The sequence below is a fragment of the Lissotriton helveticus genome, chromosome 10 (assembly GCF_964261635.1).
Source record: "Lissotriton helveticus chromosome 10, aLisHel1.1, whole genome shotgun sequence".
NCBI lineage: Eukaryota > Metazoa > Chordata > Amphibia > Caudata > Salamandridae > Lissotriton > Lissotriton helveticus.
The window spans coordinates 19345538-19365673 of record NC_136071.1 but is presented as its reverse complement, the minus strand read 5'-3'; the positions used below and the strand labels follow the sequence as shown (position 1 = coordinate 19365673).

At 42.8% G+C, this 20136-nt stretch overlaps 1 protein-coding gene across 1 annotated transcript in view; it reads right to left on the bottom strand.

The window, feature by feature from the left end:
* Positions 1 to 20136, bottom strand: part of SRPK3 (SRSF protein kinase 3) — a 128161-nt gene that overhangs the window by 69965 nt on the left and 38060 nt on the right. Inside the window, exons 3-6 of the mRNA XM_078664581.1 lie at positions 19554 to 19711; positions 12709 to 12817; positions 12149 to 12236; positions 11628 to 11715 (exon numbers count right to left, since the gene is read on the bottom strand). Of these exons, the coding sequence (XP_078520707.1) occupies positions 11628 to 11715; positions 12149 to 12236; positions 12709 to 12817; positions 19554 to 19711 (443 nt within the window). The remainder of the gene's footprint in view (positions 1 to 11627; positions 11716 to 12148; positions 12237 to 12708; positions 12818 to 19553; positions 19712 to 20136) is intronic.

The window sequence follows — 20136 nt, the reverse complement described above, 5'->3', positions numbered from 1 at the left end:
TGTTTATTCTTAAACAACTCACTATTGCTCATTTTATCAACCTCAAAAGGATGAAGGGCTAAGCAGGACATGCTGGGATTCAACCTGTGATCATACGGTGAGACACACACCTCTGGGGTGGATGCATTACTGCCGCCACCCTAGGCAAGGCTAGACTCTCGCCTGCTTAATACCAAGAAACCCTCCCGGTGATCATGCTCTTTACAAAAGAACATTAGTCCACTGATCCAAAACACAGCTCTGTGACCGCTAGCAACTCACAAAGATGGCGAGGAGTAGGTTCTGCAGAGAAGAAAAGCTAACGACGGACCAAAATATAAATAACAACAGAGGAGAGGGGCAGATTATTTTGGATTGGAGTGGGGCAGATTGTTTTGGATTGGAGAGGGGCAGATTGTTTTGGATTGGAGAGGGGCAGATTGTTTTGGATTGGAGTGTGGCAGATTGTTTTGGATTGGAGAGGGGCAGATTGTTTTGGATTGGAGTGGGGCAGATTGTTTTGGATTGGAGTGTGGCAGATTGTTTTGGATTGGAGTATGGCAGATTGTTTTGGATTGGAGTGGGGCACATTGTTTTGGATTGGAGTGGGGCAGATTGTTTTGGATTGGAGTGGGGCAGATTGTTTTGGATTGGAGTGGGGCAGATTGTTTTGGATTGGAGTGGGGCAGATTGTTTTGGATTGGAGTGGGGCAGATTGTTTTGGATTGGAGTGGGGCAGATTGTTTTGGATTGGAGTGGGGCAGATTGTTTTGGATTGGAGTGGGGCAGATTGTTTTGGATTGGAGTGGGGCAGATTGTTTTGGATTGGAGTGGGGCAGATTGTTTTGGATTGGAGTGGGGCAGATTGTTTTGGATTGGAGTGGGGCAGATTGTTTTCGATTGGAGTGTGGCAGATTGTTTTGGATTGGAGTGGGGCAGATTGTTTTGGATTGGAGTGTGGCAGATTGTTTTGGATTGGAGTGTGGCAGATTGTTTTCGATTGGAGTGGGGCAGATTGTTTTGGATTGGAGTGGGGCAGATTGTTTTGGATTGGAGTGGGGCAGGCTCTTTGTTATGGAGTGGGGCAGATTGCTTTCGACTGGAGAGGAGCACATTGTTTTGGGTTGGAGTGGGGCAGACTGTTTTGAACTGAAGTGGGCCAGATCGTTATGGAGTGAGGCAGATTGTTTTGGATTCAAGTGGGGTGGGTTAGAAGGAGTGGAGTGTGCTGGACTGGATTAGGGTGAGGTGGACTGGATTAGGGTGAGGTGGACTGGATTGGTCTGGGGTGCACTGGATTAAGTGGGGCTAATTGCTGTCGGTGTGGTGCGCTGGATTGGCATGGATTGGGGTGCACTGAACGAGTAGGTGTTAAAACCTTTCAGAAATTACACATAAGAAAGAGACAATGTTGCTTTGTAATAAGATTATCCTCATCTTTTGAAAACCGCGTCCGCGAGCAAAAACAAAAGAAAACAAGAGTGCAAAGTGATTGGCAAAATAAAAGAAAGTGAACTATAGAAAATAAATCTTTGCAATTTTGTTTGTCCTGCTGAGCCCAATTTTGCAAGTCACATGCTCTCTGTTTGCAGGGCACTAAAAGTAAAACAGAACAAAACAGTACCTCTGTGACGTGGGGAGGAGCGGATTAGCACTGATTAAGTTGAATCAATCAGTGTTTGGTCTCTGCTCCAAAGAGAGGAACGGTAATGATATTAGGCCTGCCTTGACGTATTACAAGGCTGTAAAGAAGAGTGCCATGCAAGCCAATAACGGTAAGCAATGTGCGGGCTTCAAGCCCTTTTGTGAACAACAGTGTCTCACAAGCGAGACGCATGCACTAGCGCACGCTCTTGCAGGCTCGACCATAAAAAGGGGCAAAAGAGTCTCCTGAAGTGGAGTCCACACCTCCCTAAAGGCCTTGCAATCAAACTCTTCGTCTTGCCTCTACCTGTTCAATACATTTACTTGGGTGCAAGCAGCAGAAGAGGGACACATACGGAAACAAGCATTGGCCAAGCGAATAGGTCTCACCCTTGGGATCTATTGCCTTTGGCAATTACTTTTGGCGCGACTGTACATCAACAGGAGACACACTCAGCGGCATCTTTGAAATAAAAAAAAAGGCACTGACAAAGACACTAGTTCACGCATAGGCAAGGCCTATTGGCTTTGCCAATGCTTGCTGTAAATAGCGAGCTTGCCCTTATGGTATTGACCTTGAAGGGTGAAAATACTGCTGGACCTGCCATATTTAAAGCAATGTCTTGTAGGTTGCGTGCCAATTTAAGCAACAGATGCATTTACCCACTGCGCCATCATACAGCTGCACTCCCTTTAGAAAATAAAGAGATGTGTGATCAGTCCAGGCTTGGCTGTATTCTACAGTGACCCAAGTGTGACTTCTAAAAAGCATGTGACCCGTCGCTGCCACCAGCAGTTGCTTCTTGCCGACAAGTAAACACAACCCTCTCTAGGAACATTGAACAACGTCGTCAATCAAATGGCAGCGGTGCATGCTTATGGTGTCTGCCAAGACCCATATACAAATGCTGATTCCACACTCCAGGAAAGGTTGCTGGTGAGCAGAGGTCTGAGGAACCGGCTACCAGCATAAGTCACACGGAAATAAAAGCATCGAATAAATATTACCACATTCTATAATTTTGTTAAAACAATGAATGGTTTGAAATGAAAAATCTACAAAAGCAAGAACTTAGTACGTGTGTCATTTTTCAGACCAGGATACAGTAAATGACGACGAGTTGAAGGCGTCATTTAGAGCCCTCAAGTGAGAGCCCAGAGCTTGGAAACGAGATGCAGGCGTACCAAGCCTCTGCCCCTACCCAACTTGGAATGTAACCAATCAGAGACCAAATGGGGTCTCACCCTAGCCAGAGAGACGTGCGGGCCACACTCCTGTGAATGAACAACCTGAATAATAATAAAACCAGCTATATTGAAGCAACACGGTGTCGGGTGAGCAGCGTACGCCAGAACTGGAGGTCCGCACCTTGGCACCAAGCCCAGGGCGTTGGTAACTGGGTGATTGTGTGACCGACAGTGGAAAAGGATTAAGAATGGAAACTATCCAACCTAGAGAGAACGATCACGGGAAGGATACTACCGGGCGTTCCGATACTTGCAAACACTTAAGGGCGCATACTGAGCAAATTGAGTGGCGATTTTACTCCAATTGCCACCCGCCGGGGTGTCCATTCGTTCTACCCCTTTAAGAACGGTGGAATTGAAAAGTATATACTCAACTGCCCTAGTCCTGATGAGGCCATCAAATATATTGGCTGAAACGCGTCAATAGATTTGTTTAGACACCATATAACAATGAAACGAGAAGTAAAATTAGTAGAGAGCGCCTGATGCAATACAGGGTTTGAATTCATAAAACCTTAAGGCGATTCCAATGATGGTGATCTAATAAAAGAATGCACTTAGCTTATATCATGTAAGGTGCATCCTGGTACAAAATAAGGGCGAAGAAAGGAAACAATTTCTTTACTTTTGTGTTTGAGGTATATGTACAAATGTAAATATGTGTGTATATATGTTGTACTAATGTATTTGTCATTATTTCCATTTTGAAAATAAGATGTTTTGCATTGAATGAAATACAATACAGATTAATCTGAACTCAATATACTTGGTTGTTCTGTGACTACATATATTTGAAAAGTATAAAATGTATGAGAGTATTGAGTATTTAAATAGGTAGGAAGAGTCAAATATATTTTCTCTTCATCTTACTGTTTAGTTTATCTATTGATCCAGAGGCATGGTTATTTTTCGGATTGGCACCAAGTGCCCGCGCACAACCTGGCAACTCTGATATCGCACTGGAGAGGCATTTGGGTTCTGTCTGTGCCCTGGCATCAGTCACCCAGTATAATTAATGAGCACGGGGGATGCCCCGGGAATCTGACGCAGTTACAAGTTGTGTGTGGTCTATGCCACTGGGATTCACTGCTCCATGAGAGTGCACCATCTGCCGAAGGAGGTGCACGTTGTTATAAAACAGTTGTGCCAGCACTGTGACCACACATCTGGGACGCCTTTGTAGCGCTACCCACTCTCTTGGAAATCTGCACGGTTAGGATCTTCAACATGAAGCCTTTTGCGGTGCCCACAGCTGGGTCTCAAGATGCAGGCCGAGTGAGGCTTAAAAGCATCAAACAACTCCGAATCGGTGAACGTGTCTGTGCAGAGTTTGGAGTGGGGCAGATTCCCATGGGCCGGGCAGTTCTAAACACTGATTACAAAGAATTGCGGGACATCAAAGGGGGTTTAAAGCAGTGAAGGGGAGGGAATGATTTATCGATGGAGAAGCATTAACGGGAGGGAGAAGGTGGGGTTAAAGCTTTTAAATGTGCACACTCGCTAGTTTACCCTTTTCCGAAGTAAATAAATATTCAAATATAAAGGAGAAACATAATGTCTTTTAGCTGCGACAAGAACATAAGGGGAAACATGCTGCCGTTCAAATGCCACAAAAGCACAAGGACCAAAAAAAAAAAAAAATGAAGCTTGCATAAACACAAGCAGGAAAGAAAGAAAAATAAATTGCCCCCAAAAACGAACACATAAGCCCCAAAGTGAAAAGTTACCAGTAATTAGGCGGTGCTCCTTGGGAGAAAACAAAGCACAAACAAGCACTTGCAGTGCCATAGGTCTCGCATTTGCGAGAGTTTGTGCTATTGGCATTGTTACGGATAATGCCTTTTATTTATGTGTTTATAAAACCTGCAAGCGGCGGTTGAGCACCGCTTACAGGTTTTGTAAACACATAAATAAAAGGCATTATCATTTACAATGTCAATAGATCTAACTGGCAAATGCGAGACCTATGGCACTGCAAGTGATTGTTTGAGGTGTGAACGTCTGATCCTTGACAGCTACAAGAGTAGGAACCATTATATTATAAACGTGCAGGGCTGGGAAAACCACCAATAAAATCATAGCAAGTAGAAAAATGACTAGAGTTTACTTTGGTTCAATTTACCACTCCAGCCCAAAATTAGTCAAGTTCAATGCATGGAAGAGTATTGGTTAGCACCCCAGTCCAGTACAGACATTTTAAAAATATTTTCATTGGATTTGTGTACCTCCAAGTAGCCTGACACAAAACAAATACAACGTTTCGTCGGGCAGAATGGAGAAGAGTTGTTTTCTACAATGGTTCTCTGCAGTAGTGTAAATAAGCCATCAGAAAGTTCTTAATGTGACTAATTGCTTCTAGTGTTTCCCAGGTCGTCCAGCAGCCAAATATCAAAATAATGCATGTTTAGATGTATGCTTGAGTCAATCAGTTGGAGGTTTAGGTTCGGACAAAAGTTCGGGTGGAGTTGCCAATTTGTAGTGTAGCAGACACTGGATGGAGAAGGAAGATAACACACACGGAGCTGTGACCCGCTGCTTTAAAGCTTCTTTTCATTTACGTGCAAAGTGGCAGCCCTTCTGCCACATGAAGAAGTCCTGTTACTGAAAAGGGGCAAACATGAGATGAGCACATACTGACAGGAGCCCAGCACAATGCACAACCTACCATCTCTTTTAACACAATGCACTTGCATGCACCACACAATTGTAGTAGTACTATCAACATAACATGCAGTTATGTTATACATGGTGACTAAAAATATGTGCACAGTGACAGTATATCAAGCACGGCATGTGGAGCAGGACTCGTACAACCAAGGCTACTGGGATTACGTGATGCTGCCACTTTTCTTTGCATAATTAAGGATTTGCCGCATTTGCCACATAATTTATCATCTGCTACATCATTTTCTGATTTTACCAAAAAATGCTTCTGGCGCTTACATTTCAAAATGTACTAAAAATGCAGCAACGGGGGCATGGCTAACAGCCGATCGTGATGGCTGACTAGTTGAAGAGCTCCAGGGTCGGTGTGGCCCTTCACACTAATCCATAATCATAATCCGTCATTCCAAGTCACTTCGGGGGCCTGAGCTGCGGTCTGGGGCCGGGCGGCACAGATCGGCGAAACTCCGGTTTGATATCGGGAAGCAGCGGTAAACGTGCGCAGTCCACGGAGGCCTGCTGACTCTCCAGAGACCAGGGCCTCGCGTGAATAGAGACCGGCTCCTGCGGCAGGAAAGTGGCGGACCGTGGCAAAAGTGATCAGGCGGGCTGAGACGCGGCCAAAGCAGCAGCGCGACATACGGCGAGCTGATCACCCCCCGGGGGCACAGAATTGACAACGGGCAGAAAACAACAGATCGGGAGACGCGGCTAACGGGCGGTGAGACACACAGCTTTAACACCGGCTGGGGGCCCTGACATAAATAAGCCGCGATCACTCTCGGCCTGCTAAGAGCAACATTAAACAAGCTAGCAACAAAGCAAACAAATCCCGCCACCCCCCGTCCCTCACTTACCTACCTCCGGCCGCTGGAACACGCTGTGACGCACACCAGCAAGTCGGCCTGGAGCGCGCCTCGGCAGAGAAGCGAGAGGACAGGAGCGTGACGCGCGTGAACGTGCACGTTGACGTTCCCGCGCGTTCACGGACCTGAGTCGGCTCGTTCCCAGCTCTGTGTCGGGCTCGTTCACAGCTGCTACTCCCTTGACAGGGAGGAAGGCGGCTATAGAACTCGCTGGCGGGAGCGCTTCGCGCTCCAACGCCAGGCGAGCCCTAAAAAGAGGGACAAAGAGCAAAGATCAACCAATAGCAAGCAAGCCTTTTTAAAGAACAATCGAAGTAACAAATAAAAAGGCAATTGGCAGGGTGTAAGCCCACAAAGTGTATGCAACATATCTCGAAGAGACAGCAAAAGCACTACCTAGGCTCAACCTAAAAAGAACTGGGGATATTAGGTTTACTCCCCACACCTTCTTAGGTGACTGTGGTTCTAAGACAGAGTAATCAAGGTTCAAGGCAGAGTCCTCTGAAGAGGTGTGGAGCTTGTCCCTGCCGCTCCTCTAGTCTAGAGGGAGTGGGATGGGCTTCCAGATCTCAACATCTGACGACAACTTGCTTACTGCTCACCACAATGAGGTATCTCTGCTTCTGGACCCAATAATTTCTTGGCCGGGAGACAGCTCTGAAATTACTAAGCTTTATGAAAAGGGGCTGATGGCTCAGTGGTGGTGAAACCTGGCTTTGAAAAGGGTCACCCATGCCCAGGACATTTCCTCCTTAAACAAATCTGTGTACTAGACAACACAAGTATGTACACCAGTAAGCAACACAAGTATGTACACCAGTAAGCAACACAAGTATGTACACCAGGCAATACAAATATGTACACTAGCAATACAAATATGTACACCAGGCAATACAAATATGTACACCAGGCAATACAAATATGTACACCAGGCAATACAAATATGTATTCTAGGCAATACAAATATGTACACTAGCAATACAAATATGTACACTAGCAATACAAATATGTATTCTAGGCAATACAAATATGTACACCAGGCAATACAAATATGTACACCAGGCAATACAAATATGTACACCAGGCAATACAAATATGTACACCAGGCAATACAAATATGTATTCTAGGCAATACAAATATGTACACTAGCAATACAAATATGTACACTAGCAATACAAATATGTACCCCAGGCAATACAAATATGTACACCAGGCAATACAAATATGTATTCTAGGCAATACAAATATGTACACTAGCAATACAAATATGTATCCTAGGCAATACAAATATGTACACCAGGCAATACAAATATGTACACTAGCAATACAAATATGTACACCAGGCCATACAAACATGTACACTAGCAATACAAATATGTACACTAGCAATACAAATATGTACACCAGGCAATACAAATATGTACACCAGGCAATACAAATATGTACACCAGGCAATACAAATATGTATTCTAGGCAATACAAATATGTACACTAGCAATACAAATATGTACACCAGGCAATACAAATATGTACACCAGGCAATACAAATATATACACCAGGCAATACAAATATGTACACCAGGCAATACAAATATGTATTCTAGGCAATACAAATATGTACACTAGCAATACAAATATGTACTCTAGGCAATACAAATATGTACACCAGGCAATACAAATATGTACACCAGGCAATACAAATATGTACACCAGGCAATACAAATATGTACACCAGGCAATACAAATATGTACTATAGGCAATACAAATATGTACACTAGCAATACAAATATGTATTCTAGGCAATACAAATATGTACACTAGCAATACAAATATGTATTCTAGGCAATACAAATATGTACTCTAGGCAATACAAATATGTATTCTAGGCAATACAAATATGTACACCAGGCAATACAAATATGTATTCTAGGCAATACAAGTATGTACACCAGGCAATACAAATATGTACACCAGGCAATACAAATATGTATTCTAGGCAATACAAATATGTACACTAGCAATACAAATATGTACACCAGGCAATACAAATATGTACACCAGGCAATACAAATATGTACACCAGGCAATACAAATATGTATTCTAGGCAATACAAATATGTACTCTAGGCAATACAAATATGTATTCTAGGCAATACAAATATGTACACCAGGCAATACAAATATGTACACCAGGCAATACAAATATGCATTCTAGGCAATACAAATATGTACACTAGCAATACAAATATGTACTCTAGGCAATACAAATATGTACACCAGGCAATACAAATATGTATTCTAGGCAATACAAATATGTACTCTAGGCAATACAAATATGTACACTAGCAATACAAATATGTATTCTAGGCAATACAAATATGTACACCAGGCAATACAAATATGTACACCAGGCAATACAAATATGTATTCTAGGCAATACAAATATGTACACTAGCAATACAAATATGTACTCTAGGCAATACAAATATGTACACCAGGCAATACAAATATGTACACTAGCAATACAAATATGTTTTCTAGGCAATACAAATATGTACACTAGCAATACAAATATGTATTCTAGGCAATACAAATATGTACACTAGCAATACAAATATGTATTCTAGGCAATACAAATATGTACACGCAATACAAATATGTATACTAGGCAATACAAATATGTACACCAGGCAATACAAATATGTATACTAGGCAATACAAATATGTACACCAGGCAATACAAATATGTATACTAGGCAATACAAATATGTACACCAGCCAATACAAATATGTATACTAGGCAATACAAACATGTACACCAGGTAATACAAATATGTATACTAGGGAATACAAATATGTACACCAGGCAATACAAATATGAACACCAGGCAATACAAATATGAACACCAGGCAATACAAATATGTATGCTAGGCAATACAAATATGTATACCAGGCAATACAAATATGAACACCAAGCAATACAAATATGTATATTAGGCAATACAAATATGAACACCAGGCAAAACAAATATGTACACCAGGCAATACAAATATGTATACTAGGCAATACAAATATGTATACTAGGCAATACAAATATGTATACTAGGCAATACAAATATGTATACTAGGCAATACAAATATGAACACCAGGCAATACAAATATGTACACTAGGAAACACAAATATGTACACTAGGAAACAAACATGTACACTAGGCAATACAAATATGTATTCTAGGCAATACAAATATGTACTCTAGGCAATACAAATATGTACACTAGCAATACAAATATGTATTCTAGGCAATACAAATATGTACACCAGGCAATACAAATATGTACACCAGGCAATACAAATATGTATTCTAGGCAATACAAATATGTACACTAGCAATACAAATATGTACTCTAGGCAATACAAATATGTACACCAGGCAATACAAATATGTACACTAGCAATACAAATATGTTTTCTAGGCAATACAAATATGTACACTAGCAATACAAATATGTATTCTAGGCAATACAAATATGTACACTAGCAATACAAATATGTATTCTAGGCAATACAAATATGTACACGCAATACAAATATGTATACTAGGCAATACAAATATGTACACCAGGCAATACAAATATGTATACTAGGCAATACAAATATGTACACCAGGCAATACAAATATGTATACTAGGCAATACAAATATGTACACCAGCCAATACAAATATGTATACTAGGCAATACAAATATGTACACCAGGTAATACAAATATGTATACTAGGGAATACAAATATGTACACCAGGCAATACAAATATGAACACCAGGCAATACAAATATGAACACCAGGCAATACAAATATGTATGCTAGGCAATACAAATATGTATACCAGGCAATACAAATATGAACACCAAGCAATACAAATATGTATATTAGGCAATACAAATATGAACACCAGGCAAAACAAATATGTACACCAGGCAATACAAATATGTATACTAGGCAATACAAATATGTATACTAGGCAATACAAATATGTATACTAGGCAATACAAATATGTATACTAGGCAATACAAATATGAACACCAGGCAATACAAATATGTACACTAGGAAACACAAATATGTACACTAGGAAACACAAATATGTACACTAGGAAACAAACATGTACACTAGGCAAGACAAATATCTACAATAGGCAAGACATATATAGACTAGGCGATACAAATATGTACACTAGGAAACACTAGTAGGCAACACAAATATGTACATTAGAAATGTAGCATCTATACTAGGCAACACAACTATCTACACTAAGCAACACTAATATATTCACTAAGCAACAGACACACGTTCACTAGACAACACAAATATCTATACTAAGCACACAAATATCGTCACTAAGCAACACAAATATCTTCACTATGCAACACAAATATCTTCACTAAGCAACACAAACATGTACACTAGGCAACACAAATATCTACACTAAGCAAGACAACATCTCTGCTAGGTTGCAGGAATAGATCTCTGTGGCGACCTTTTTAGCATGGGTGGGTAGTCCACTCTCCAGGATGACGATTCCAATGTATCATTCAAGACAACAAACTGGCGGCCCCACTGAAAATCCAATCTCGACTGATGCCATAAAACCCTACAGCGTCTTTATCGAAATATGAAAAAGAAAATACAGTCTCGACTGATGCCAGAAAACCCTGCAGCGTCTCTATCGAAACATGAAACTGAATAAAATCTCGACTGATCCAAGAAAACACTGCAGCGTCTCTATCGAAACATGAAACTGTGAATAAAATCTCGACTGATGCCAGAAAACACTGCAGCGTCTCTATCGAAACATGAAACTGTGAAGAAAATCTCGACTGATGTCAGAAAACACTGCAGTGTCTCTTTCAAAAACAGCAATTGAGAATACCAGTTGGAATCGCACTGCTATCTGAAGCCAGGTACAGGGGAGATGTGCCATTTTATCAGGGAAGAGCTTCAAGAGTCTACTTTCACTATGGTCCACCTCACATTTCGGAAGGATTCCATTGGCAAGGTTTTGCAGTAAGATTTTGAGAACGGACGCATTCTATAAATCAGAGTTGCCTTTCTCCTACCTTTTGAAAGACCTAAGCTTATAAAGTAAGTGAAAGGTACATGCATATACTTCGGAATGAGTACAAATATGACTTTTAAATAAGAGTTGAGAAATAGAAAGGATATGAACTCCGTTCACTCCAGAGATTTTGAAGTCGTCTATGAGCTGCACAATTGTCTCCCGCTTTGGGTCGCTGGGGTCGCTGTCCCGCACCTGCAAGGAGGGAGAAAACATTGTAAACCTTGATGAGGTGCAGCAGAAAATAATTCGCTTAAGTCTCAATGCCTGGCAGAGGCTGCGACAGACAGTGAATACAGAAGTCAAGGGGACTTTTTTTCTTCAGGAACTGTTAGTGAAAAGAGAAAAAATACTTTTGAGAGGAGAGCTCATTTTAAGGTAACTTATTCTGATGCCCACAAAGGTGGATGGAAACTTTCTAAGGTTAACTATCTGTGCTGAATCTCTTGCAGACAAATCAAATTTACAACTAAACAACAAAGACTTCCTTCATAACCCCAGAGCTCTTGTAAGTAGCACATGAGAAGAGAGTCTGAATGGGAGATCTGTAACCTCAAGCGTCTACACCTCGCAAACGATGAGTTGGTGCAAAGGGCCCAATGCACGCCCAGGCACACGCGGGACTCACACATTTCAGAAGCTTGATCTCATCGATGGCCGTCTCGGTATAGTGAACGGCACTCTTCACCACCTTCAGGGCCACAAATCGCTTCCTCCTGGAAAACAAACAACAGATACAAGAGGTCGGGTTAGGACAGCCTTCAGTGACCCCTTGAGAACATCATGCAGCATAAAACCCAGGACACCTAAACATTGACCGAAAGAGTAACTCCAGCTCATTGCTACTTGTGGAGACAAAAACATACAAAAGACTGAAGAACCATAAACAAGCTCAGATAAATCTGAAGACCAATGCACACATATTACAGCATAAAGACACAGGGCAATATTAAGTGCCCTGACAGCATTCAAAGACATGCAACTAGACACAACCTTCCCAAAGGCTGGCAAAGGTCCAACACGTGACGTGCCCAGCTACAGCCATTCTTAAACATACAAACTCAATGAATAAATAGGGACAATGGAAGAGGGGAGAAGGTATAAACATAAACCAGGAAGGGAAGCTCAGTAGTAAGAAAAAAGATAAACAAAAGGGAATATACAGAGCGGGAATCAGGCGGTACTTACTGGATATCCCAACACAGCCACACAGTGGAGAAGTGGCCCCACCCAAGTTTCCGCACCACATGGTATCTTCCATTGAAGAGGTCACCAATCTTCACAGGGTAGTACCCACCTGGATGAGAAAAGAATGTACAACATGTACAATGGCAAAAGCACGTACAGGACGCAACTAATTCAACACAGAAACCTGGGTGATGCAGCACAATCGCCCGACACGTCTACTGTGAGACAAACCCCTCAACAAACAAGTATCTCTTCTAGCAACTCCATGCACTTGCAGAGGAAAGTCCTTCTATGATCACCAATTCTACAGTATTTGGAAGGAAGCATTTCTCACTTACCATTACATTGTTTTACCAGCACGAGCATCTTCTACATACACAGAAAGTTATCCACCGGTTTCAGTTTTTTTTTTTTTTTTTAAACAGTACATGCCCTGAAAGGGACACACTCATTTTCTGTTTTCACACCTTTGTGTCATTCTTATTAGTTTTGTGTTTTTGTATCCTAAGTGGAAAAAGTGGGGCTAGTAAGAAACTGGATAATTTGTTGAGGGATGAGTACCCACCTCAAGAAAAACACAGCCCTTGTCGGGGTGACCCACTAAAGTCACTAAATGAACCGGAGCTTCACTCTCTGGTATCCTGGCACAGACCAGATGGGCTAAACCTAAACGCAATGTGGAAAGTATTTATGCAGTACTAAAAACAAAAAAACAAAAAGAATCCCAAAACGAACTAGAAAAAGTGTGTAAAACCTGATCCAATAAAAGGAACTGATGATATTAATTTTCTAAGTTTTAAGTAGAAATAGTGGCAAGAGCACAATGTGCCAATGATCGTCAAATTTTTAGTGTTTTAGTTTTATATAGCACACACTCGACCCAAAGGTATCAGAGCACTTTACATGAGCACCAGCTGCGGTACAGACAGGCACATTCATTTTTTTGTTAGGCACGGGGAGATTAAGTGATTTGCCCAGAATCACAGGATGTTGAGTGTCCCAACTAAGACTCAAACCCAGTTCCTCATCTTGGAGGTTGACCACCCTACAAGTTAGGCCACATCCTCTCAATGGTTGTGGGAGCACAGAACTTAGGCACAATTTGACATTGAACACGATAGACTCTGGGTCGAATACACTAACCAGTTCTGTCCTGGTCAAAGGTTTTACCTTCTGACTTTAGTGCTTGAAGATCTAATCCACCTCAGGAGTAAACCTCTAAAGCCCCTCAGGGATCAGGGCAGGGGAGGCATTTAGAGACTCGCAGGGTGGCAGGCAAGGCAAACAGAAGGGTCCAGTCCAGGTATAGTTGCCACTGGTCAGCTCGCCAATTGCAGGAAAAAGCCTCTTGTAGGTTGTTGTAGAGTTAACAGGAGGTTGGTCCTATAACCCTTGTAGTCCACTTCTTTGTCCTGGGTACAAGAAGGAAAGCAGATCTAGGGCCAGATGTAGGTCACCAATTACCGGTCGGTAACGGCCGATTTCGGCCGTTACCGACCGGTATTTGGTGATTGAGATGTAGGGGGCCTATATTTTACAGAATCGGTAAATTTACTGATTCGGTAAATTTACCGATTCTGTAAAATACCAAATCGGTATATTTACCGAATGGGTCAATCTATGTGTAGGTGGCACTGGAAACAGTGCCACAGGCCCCTAAGAATTAGTTATTTACCATGTAATGCTATTGCATGGTAAATAACGAATTTCTGTGTACATGCACATCTGTGCATGTACACCTGTGCCCTGTAGCGCACAAGCCTGAATCAGGGGTGCAACAGGGTGTCAAAGTGTCACCGTGTCCCCCTTGTAAATTCGGTAATTTTACCGAATCGGTATTTACCGATTCGGTAATTGACATTGGTTCCTATGGGCCTCATGGCCCATAGGAATCAATGGCAATTACTGAATCGGTAAATACCGAATGTTACAGATTCGGTAAAATATTCGGTAAATATACCTACATTGCATTTACCGATTTGTAAATACCAAATCGGTAAAATTCGGTATTTACGAATCGGTAAATGCCATTTACGTACATCGGGCCCTTAGTCTTCTAGGCTAGTCTTAGGTTTCAGAAAGCAGGTTCAGTTGTCTACTGATCTTCCACAGGTCCAGGAGTGGTTTGAAGTGGGTACCTGGATATGCCACATTTATGTCTGCCACGAGCCAGTGGGCGGGAATTACCCCCGAGGATGTCCTAACCAAGGGGGTAAAGGTTCCTGGGGGTAACCCTACCTACTTAAGGTCTTTTCAAGATGGCCGAAGTCTTCTGCCGCACTAAACTTGGTTCCGGAGGGTGTGTGTGTGGTGTGTACTATGGTAATCCTCGTGTCCTCCTACATCTAGCACTAAAATCAAGTTTAGGCGGTCCCTGTACCCCCAAAAACTCACAGACAATAGTCTTGTAGAACAAAGCTGAGCTTTTAGCAACCGAACAGTGGATACACAAATTGTTTTGCCATTCTGTTTCTCTCCTTCGAAGTGCGTTCCAAATGTTATTGGAAAATACTCTGCAGATCGGTCAAGCAGGTCTTGATCCTTTAACAGGATCGGACACTGTGATGTCAACAATCGGCCCCCTGTGAAGGAGCCCGGTCTGACTAAGGGGACAATAGAAGGGTGCAGGCCTGTGTGTTAGCTACTTCTGGTTGTGACAGGGTAGGCCTCTTCGGAGCTACTCAATGCCATCCTTTAAAGGGCATAAGACCACTTTCCCACACACAAGACCTTTCGTCCCTGTCCGGGAAGCAAGGTCCCATCTTATTCACACCCACTGAAATGCTAATTATTGGCTGGCAGAAGGAAGAGAGCAAAATGCAAATTTTGCTTCTTAGGACTTCAGCCAGACAAAGGCGATTTTTAAAAAGTCATCTTTCCAAAATATGTATTACAAATCAGACTTCACCTGTGAATTGGGCTTATAGTAAATATTTCATAAAGTCCAAAAATAAAATGTGTAGCTGTGGACTGGGTGGAGATAACAATTATTAAACGTAATGATATATCCCAATGTTTCCTATGGAACAGCCAACCCTGCTGCAGTGAAAATAGCTTTAAAGTGCTAGTCACTGTAAGGACATGTTTAACATAAGCATTTCCATGTCCTACTTTTAAATACCATGCACACTGCCTTAATGGGAATTAGGGCTTACTTAGAGAAGACTTATAAATACTTAAAAGGAAGGTTTTAGGTCAATCAAAAAGGGTCACTTTAATTTACAGTTAAATCCTGCACAGCCAGGCTACTGGCAGCAGTCATGTTTAGATTGTCACAGAGTTGGGTGGCACAATAGGTGCTGCAGTCCCATAGTGACATTCAATGTAAAGGCCCTGGGTACCCCATTGGTACCATATACTAGGGATGTATAAGTAAGGTAAATATGCCAATCAGGAGTATACCAATTTTACAAGGAGGAGCACAAGCACAGACTGGTTACCACTGGTTAGCAGGGGTAAAAGACACAGAGTCCTATAGCAAGCATGAAGGCAAACAAACCCAGGGGGGGGAACATCCTTTACAACGCAACTGTTACAACGAAGTACCTTTACAACGCAACCATAAAACGCAACTTTTACAACGACTTGCGCTGGGGGGCGTTCTAGGATAGGGAATTGTTTCCAACACCTTCCCCACTATCCACGGGGACTGGAGTTGGAATAGTAAATTAAATTATTCACTATCCAGCGCCCCCCAACGCAAGTCGTTGTAACGATTTGCGTTGTAAAACTTGCGTCGTAAAGGCATGCGTTGTAACGTCATACATCCGCCAGTTATGATCTTAAAGGCTTACTTCATAATCTTCCAAGACGCACTTAAATCTAGGGTAGAAATGGGTGTTTTATGTCAGCCCAGTAGGAAAGCACCAGCCTAATGTCACTGGTATACAGATACCAACGCCATGACACTAGAAGAAGGCCAAGTCAAGCTCCAAATCAAAGGATTTAGGCAAAAAGCCTATCACCTCTTTGAAAGATGTGGTTACCAATGCCCAAACCAACCTCAGGGTGATCTAAGCCCGTTCTCTGAATTTGAAGACAGTACTGTACCCCTTCCAGCACTGCTTGAACTAGGACAGGCGCACACATGGAGAGGTCTTCTCTCTGACTCTCCTTTGGCAGTCGCCTTGAAGATCAAGTTGCTCTCCTGGATCGTACTTTTGCAAGCCTTCAATCCAGTGGTGACCTTTCCTAAATCGTTTCTGAGCCGGTCCCTTATGATGATGCTCGGAGGTCTTTCTTGTTCTTGATCTTTTCTGGAAATGCGTCTTTGGTATTGACTTCTCCTTTGCTGGAGTGGTGTGAGACTAAGGGCCCGAGTACGATACTGGCGGCTGGGATACGCCATCACAAACGTGATCGATATCCCATCCGCTGTATTACAAGTTCTATTACATCCTAATCAGGTCCTAAGACTGTAGATGAGCTAACTCTGCAAAAGGAAGGAAGAGCACCAGAAGTTAGATGTACCGTAGTGCAGGCTCGATGTGCAGACAAAGAGAGACCGCTTGAATAATGGTGAAGTGGTCAATGTCAAGAGACTACAAAATCGAAGAATACTTCAGCGTCGAGCCAGAGTAGCATCAACATTGGATACCTATAGCAGAGCAGAGATGACACCAAGGAACAAAAGTTAAGCCCTCAGATGTGCGAGATCTTGTTCTCTTTGGAGCAGAGGAGAGAACAGGCCTTGTCGCTTACATTCCATGAAATTCGAACGAGAGGGAAAGAGTGCAATAACAATACACTCGAGCATTGCTTTATTCAAGGAGACAAACATATCCAATTAGACATGTGTTCCCCTCCACACACTGAAGCATGGAAAGATAGACCCAATCACTGTCAATTCCCTAAACGTCTTTGCAGCCTTGAACACAGTATCCTAGAGGGGAAAAAGAGCATATAAATTATGCCTCCTCTTAGCCACAAACAGCATTCCACAAAGGCTAATTAAAGAAGAAAAAGAAGCTCGTACTTTAGAGTTTTTTTTTATTCCAATGGGCCGGCTTGTTGCCTTTAGAATATCTCCTTTACGGATTCCCCATTTCCAAAGACTTGTGCGTCACCTCCTGTCCACTCTGCTCATTTTGCTGACAACTCTGAGCTGTATTCCACCCTAAATCACACAGTAAGAACAAATGCTCCCACAGTTGGTACCCACGCACTTGTTAGTTGCCTCCTGCACAATCTTCTCTGAGCACCGAGGGAAACAACCCACACTGAGGTGCCCATGTGTGTTCACTGGCTGCTTTCCAGATGAGGGAGAAAAGAAACTAGAATGGTTGCTGCTTTCTACACACTGACTCCAGGGAGCAGTGCAAAGTGCCAGGTCATAAGTAAGAACGCAAAGCCTGAGCTATGGGCAAAACGCAAACGAAAGAGGTATCTCAAGGCTCGGTCATCACATTTCCCTCCAGCTCTCACTTAAACCGGGCAGAGTCTCACACTGTGTGAGGACTGGACCACCAGCTTGAGCTCTGGAGAGATCTGTTGTGCATGTCTCCAGGAGCACTGCTAGGGAAGAGATGTGGAGAGTCCGGTTAGCAGCTGGGAAGCCCTCCTAGAGCACATCTGGACCACAACACCCCCCAGTACCTAGCCCAAAAACGTACACTATCTGGAGGAAACAGACATTTTAGGAGCACAGATACTGCACATCTGGACCACAACACCCCCCAGTACCTAGCCCAAAAACGTACACTATCTGGAGGAAACAGACATTTTAGGAGCACAGATACTCTACTCCTGAAACCCTCACGGTTCAACAAGACTAAAACCTCCAACAGAGCATTTTCAGGAGCGGCGCCAAGAATTTGGAACTCGCTTCCACCATTCATCAGAAAAATTGCCTCGACACCTCTCTTCAAAAAGGAAGCAAAATCGGTCTTGAAGAACAAGTTCCTCCATTAAAATCCGCACAAACACCACGCCAGCTTACAACCTCAAACTTGTTCATACTCTCCGTACATTGATTTTTCAATTCTAAGACGTGCACAATCTCGAATTGACTCCTTTTGCTCAGAACAGTTCCCTACTCTGCTTTTATCTCACGAACTCTGTTATGCTATGTTGTTACTTTGTATGCATTGTTTTTGCATACTATGTTTGTACCAAATGTTCCATGCATACCTTGGTCACTATGTAAAGCGCTCTGTTACCCTTCCTTGGGTCTGGTTCGCGCTATAGAAAAATCTAAAAATAAAATAAATAAATAAAATTCTTGCCACACAGCACATCACTGCTTCATAACTTGCCAATAAATAATAGATTTTGCAGATTCATAAAATATATTCCAATTATTTTACAATTTTCTGACAAGTTTTTAATTATTTTTATACTTTACTAATGTCAAAGCTTGTTCAACATCATCCACCATGATGTCATTAACTGTGCAAATGTTTACACCTCCAATAAACATTTCGAAAACTTCAGAGCTCGGTGTAGTGTTTTTGAAAGTGGGAGATTCAGAATGTACACACGACAACCACAGAAATAACACCAAAGCATGAGGTCATTCTCCTCTTGAAGGCTAGTGAGACACCACATCAACTTCTAAAAAGAGCAGTCCAGGTACATCCCACTCCTAAGCCGTGGACACATCAATGCTGGATCCCAGAGCAGCGGATACGGTTAGCAGGTCTCAGGAGAGCGAGGGCGCAACGTTTCTAGCAGAGGGCTCTGAGATCAGAGCTTATAATTACTTATTGGTAAGGGAGACACCGAGTCATCAGCGTGGCTGCCTTCCACAGCTGTTGTTGAGCATGAAGTAAATCTGTCAGGTTTGCAATCATATCCTGGTCATGCCCCTCCCCCTCCCCTCCCTTGAGGATCCCTCCTGTTCATACCTACGCAGTAGTCACTTGGGTCCTCCTGCTCCTCGTCGTCCGAGCCCAACAGTCCAGTTTCAGGCACCACCGGAGTGGGAGGCGTAGAGGGGGGACCCGGAATATAAGGCACTTCCTGGAGGAGGGGCGGTGCATCTTCGATTCGACAGGATTGAGGCCTGCGGGTGGAGAACAGAAGCAATGTTAGTGAGAAGTTTAAAAGCACGGGGAGGTTGAGCTGCACACGGGTAACATTGATAATTCCAGCTTACCTGTGGGTACCCACACCAGCCAATGAACTGCCCACCCATCACCAAGCGGATGCCACCAATGACCCTGCAGTGTGAGCTGGGCGGGTACTACCGCAGAAGGACCAGATCAGATGTGCATATGGTCAGTCCCTGGTTTAAGTGGAATAAAGAGCAAACAAATGGTAGACTGGAATGCAACTGGCGCGACCCATGGCGGAGACTTCCGCATGCACTCCAGCCACCACCTTTGCATTTCCATTGATAGCCACGGCAGTCTTTGATAATGGCCACTTGCTAGCGTGACCCTAGGACTCTGCAATGCTTTATGGTCACTGGCGACACCTCCATGGCAC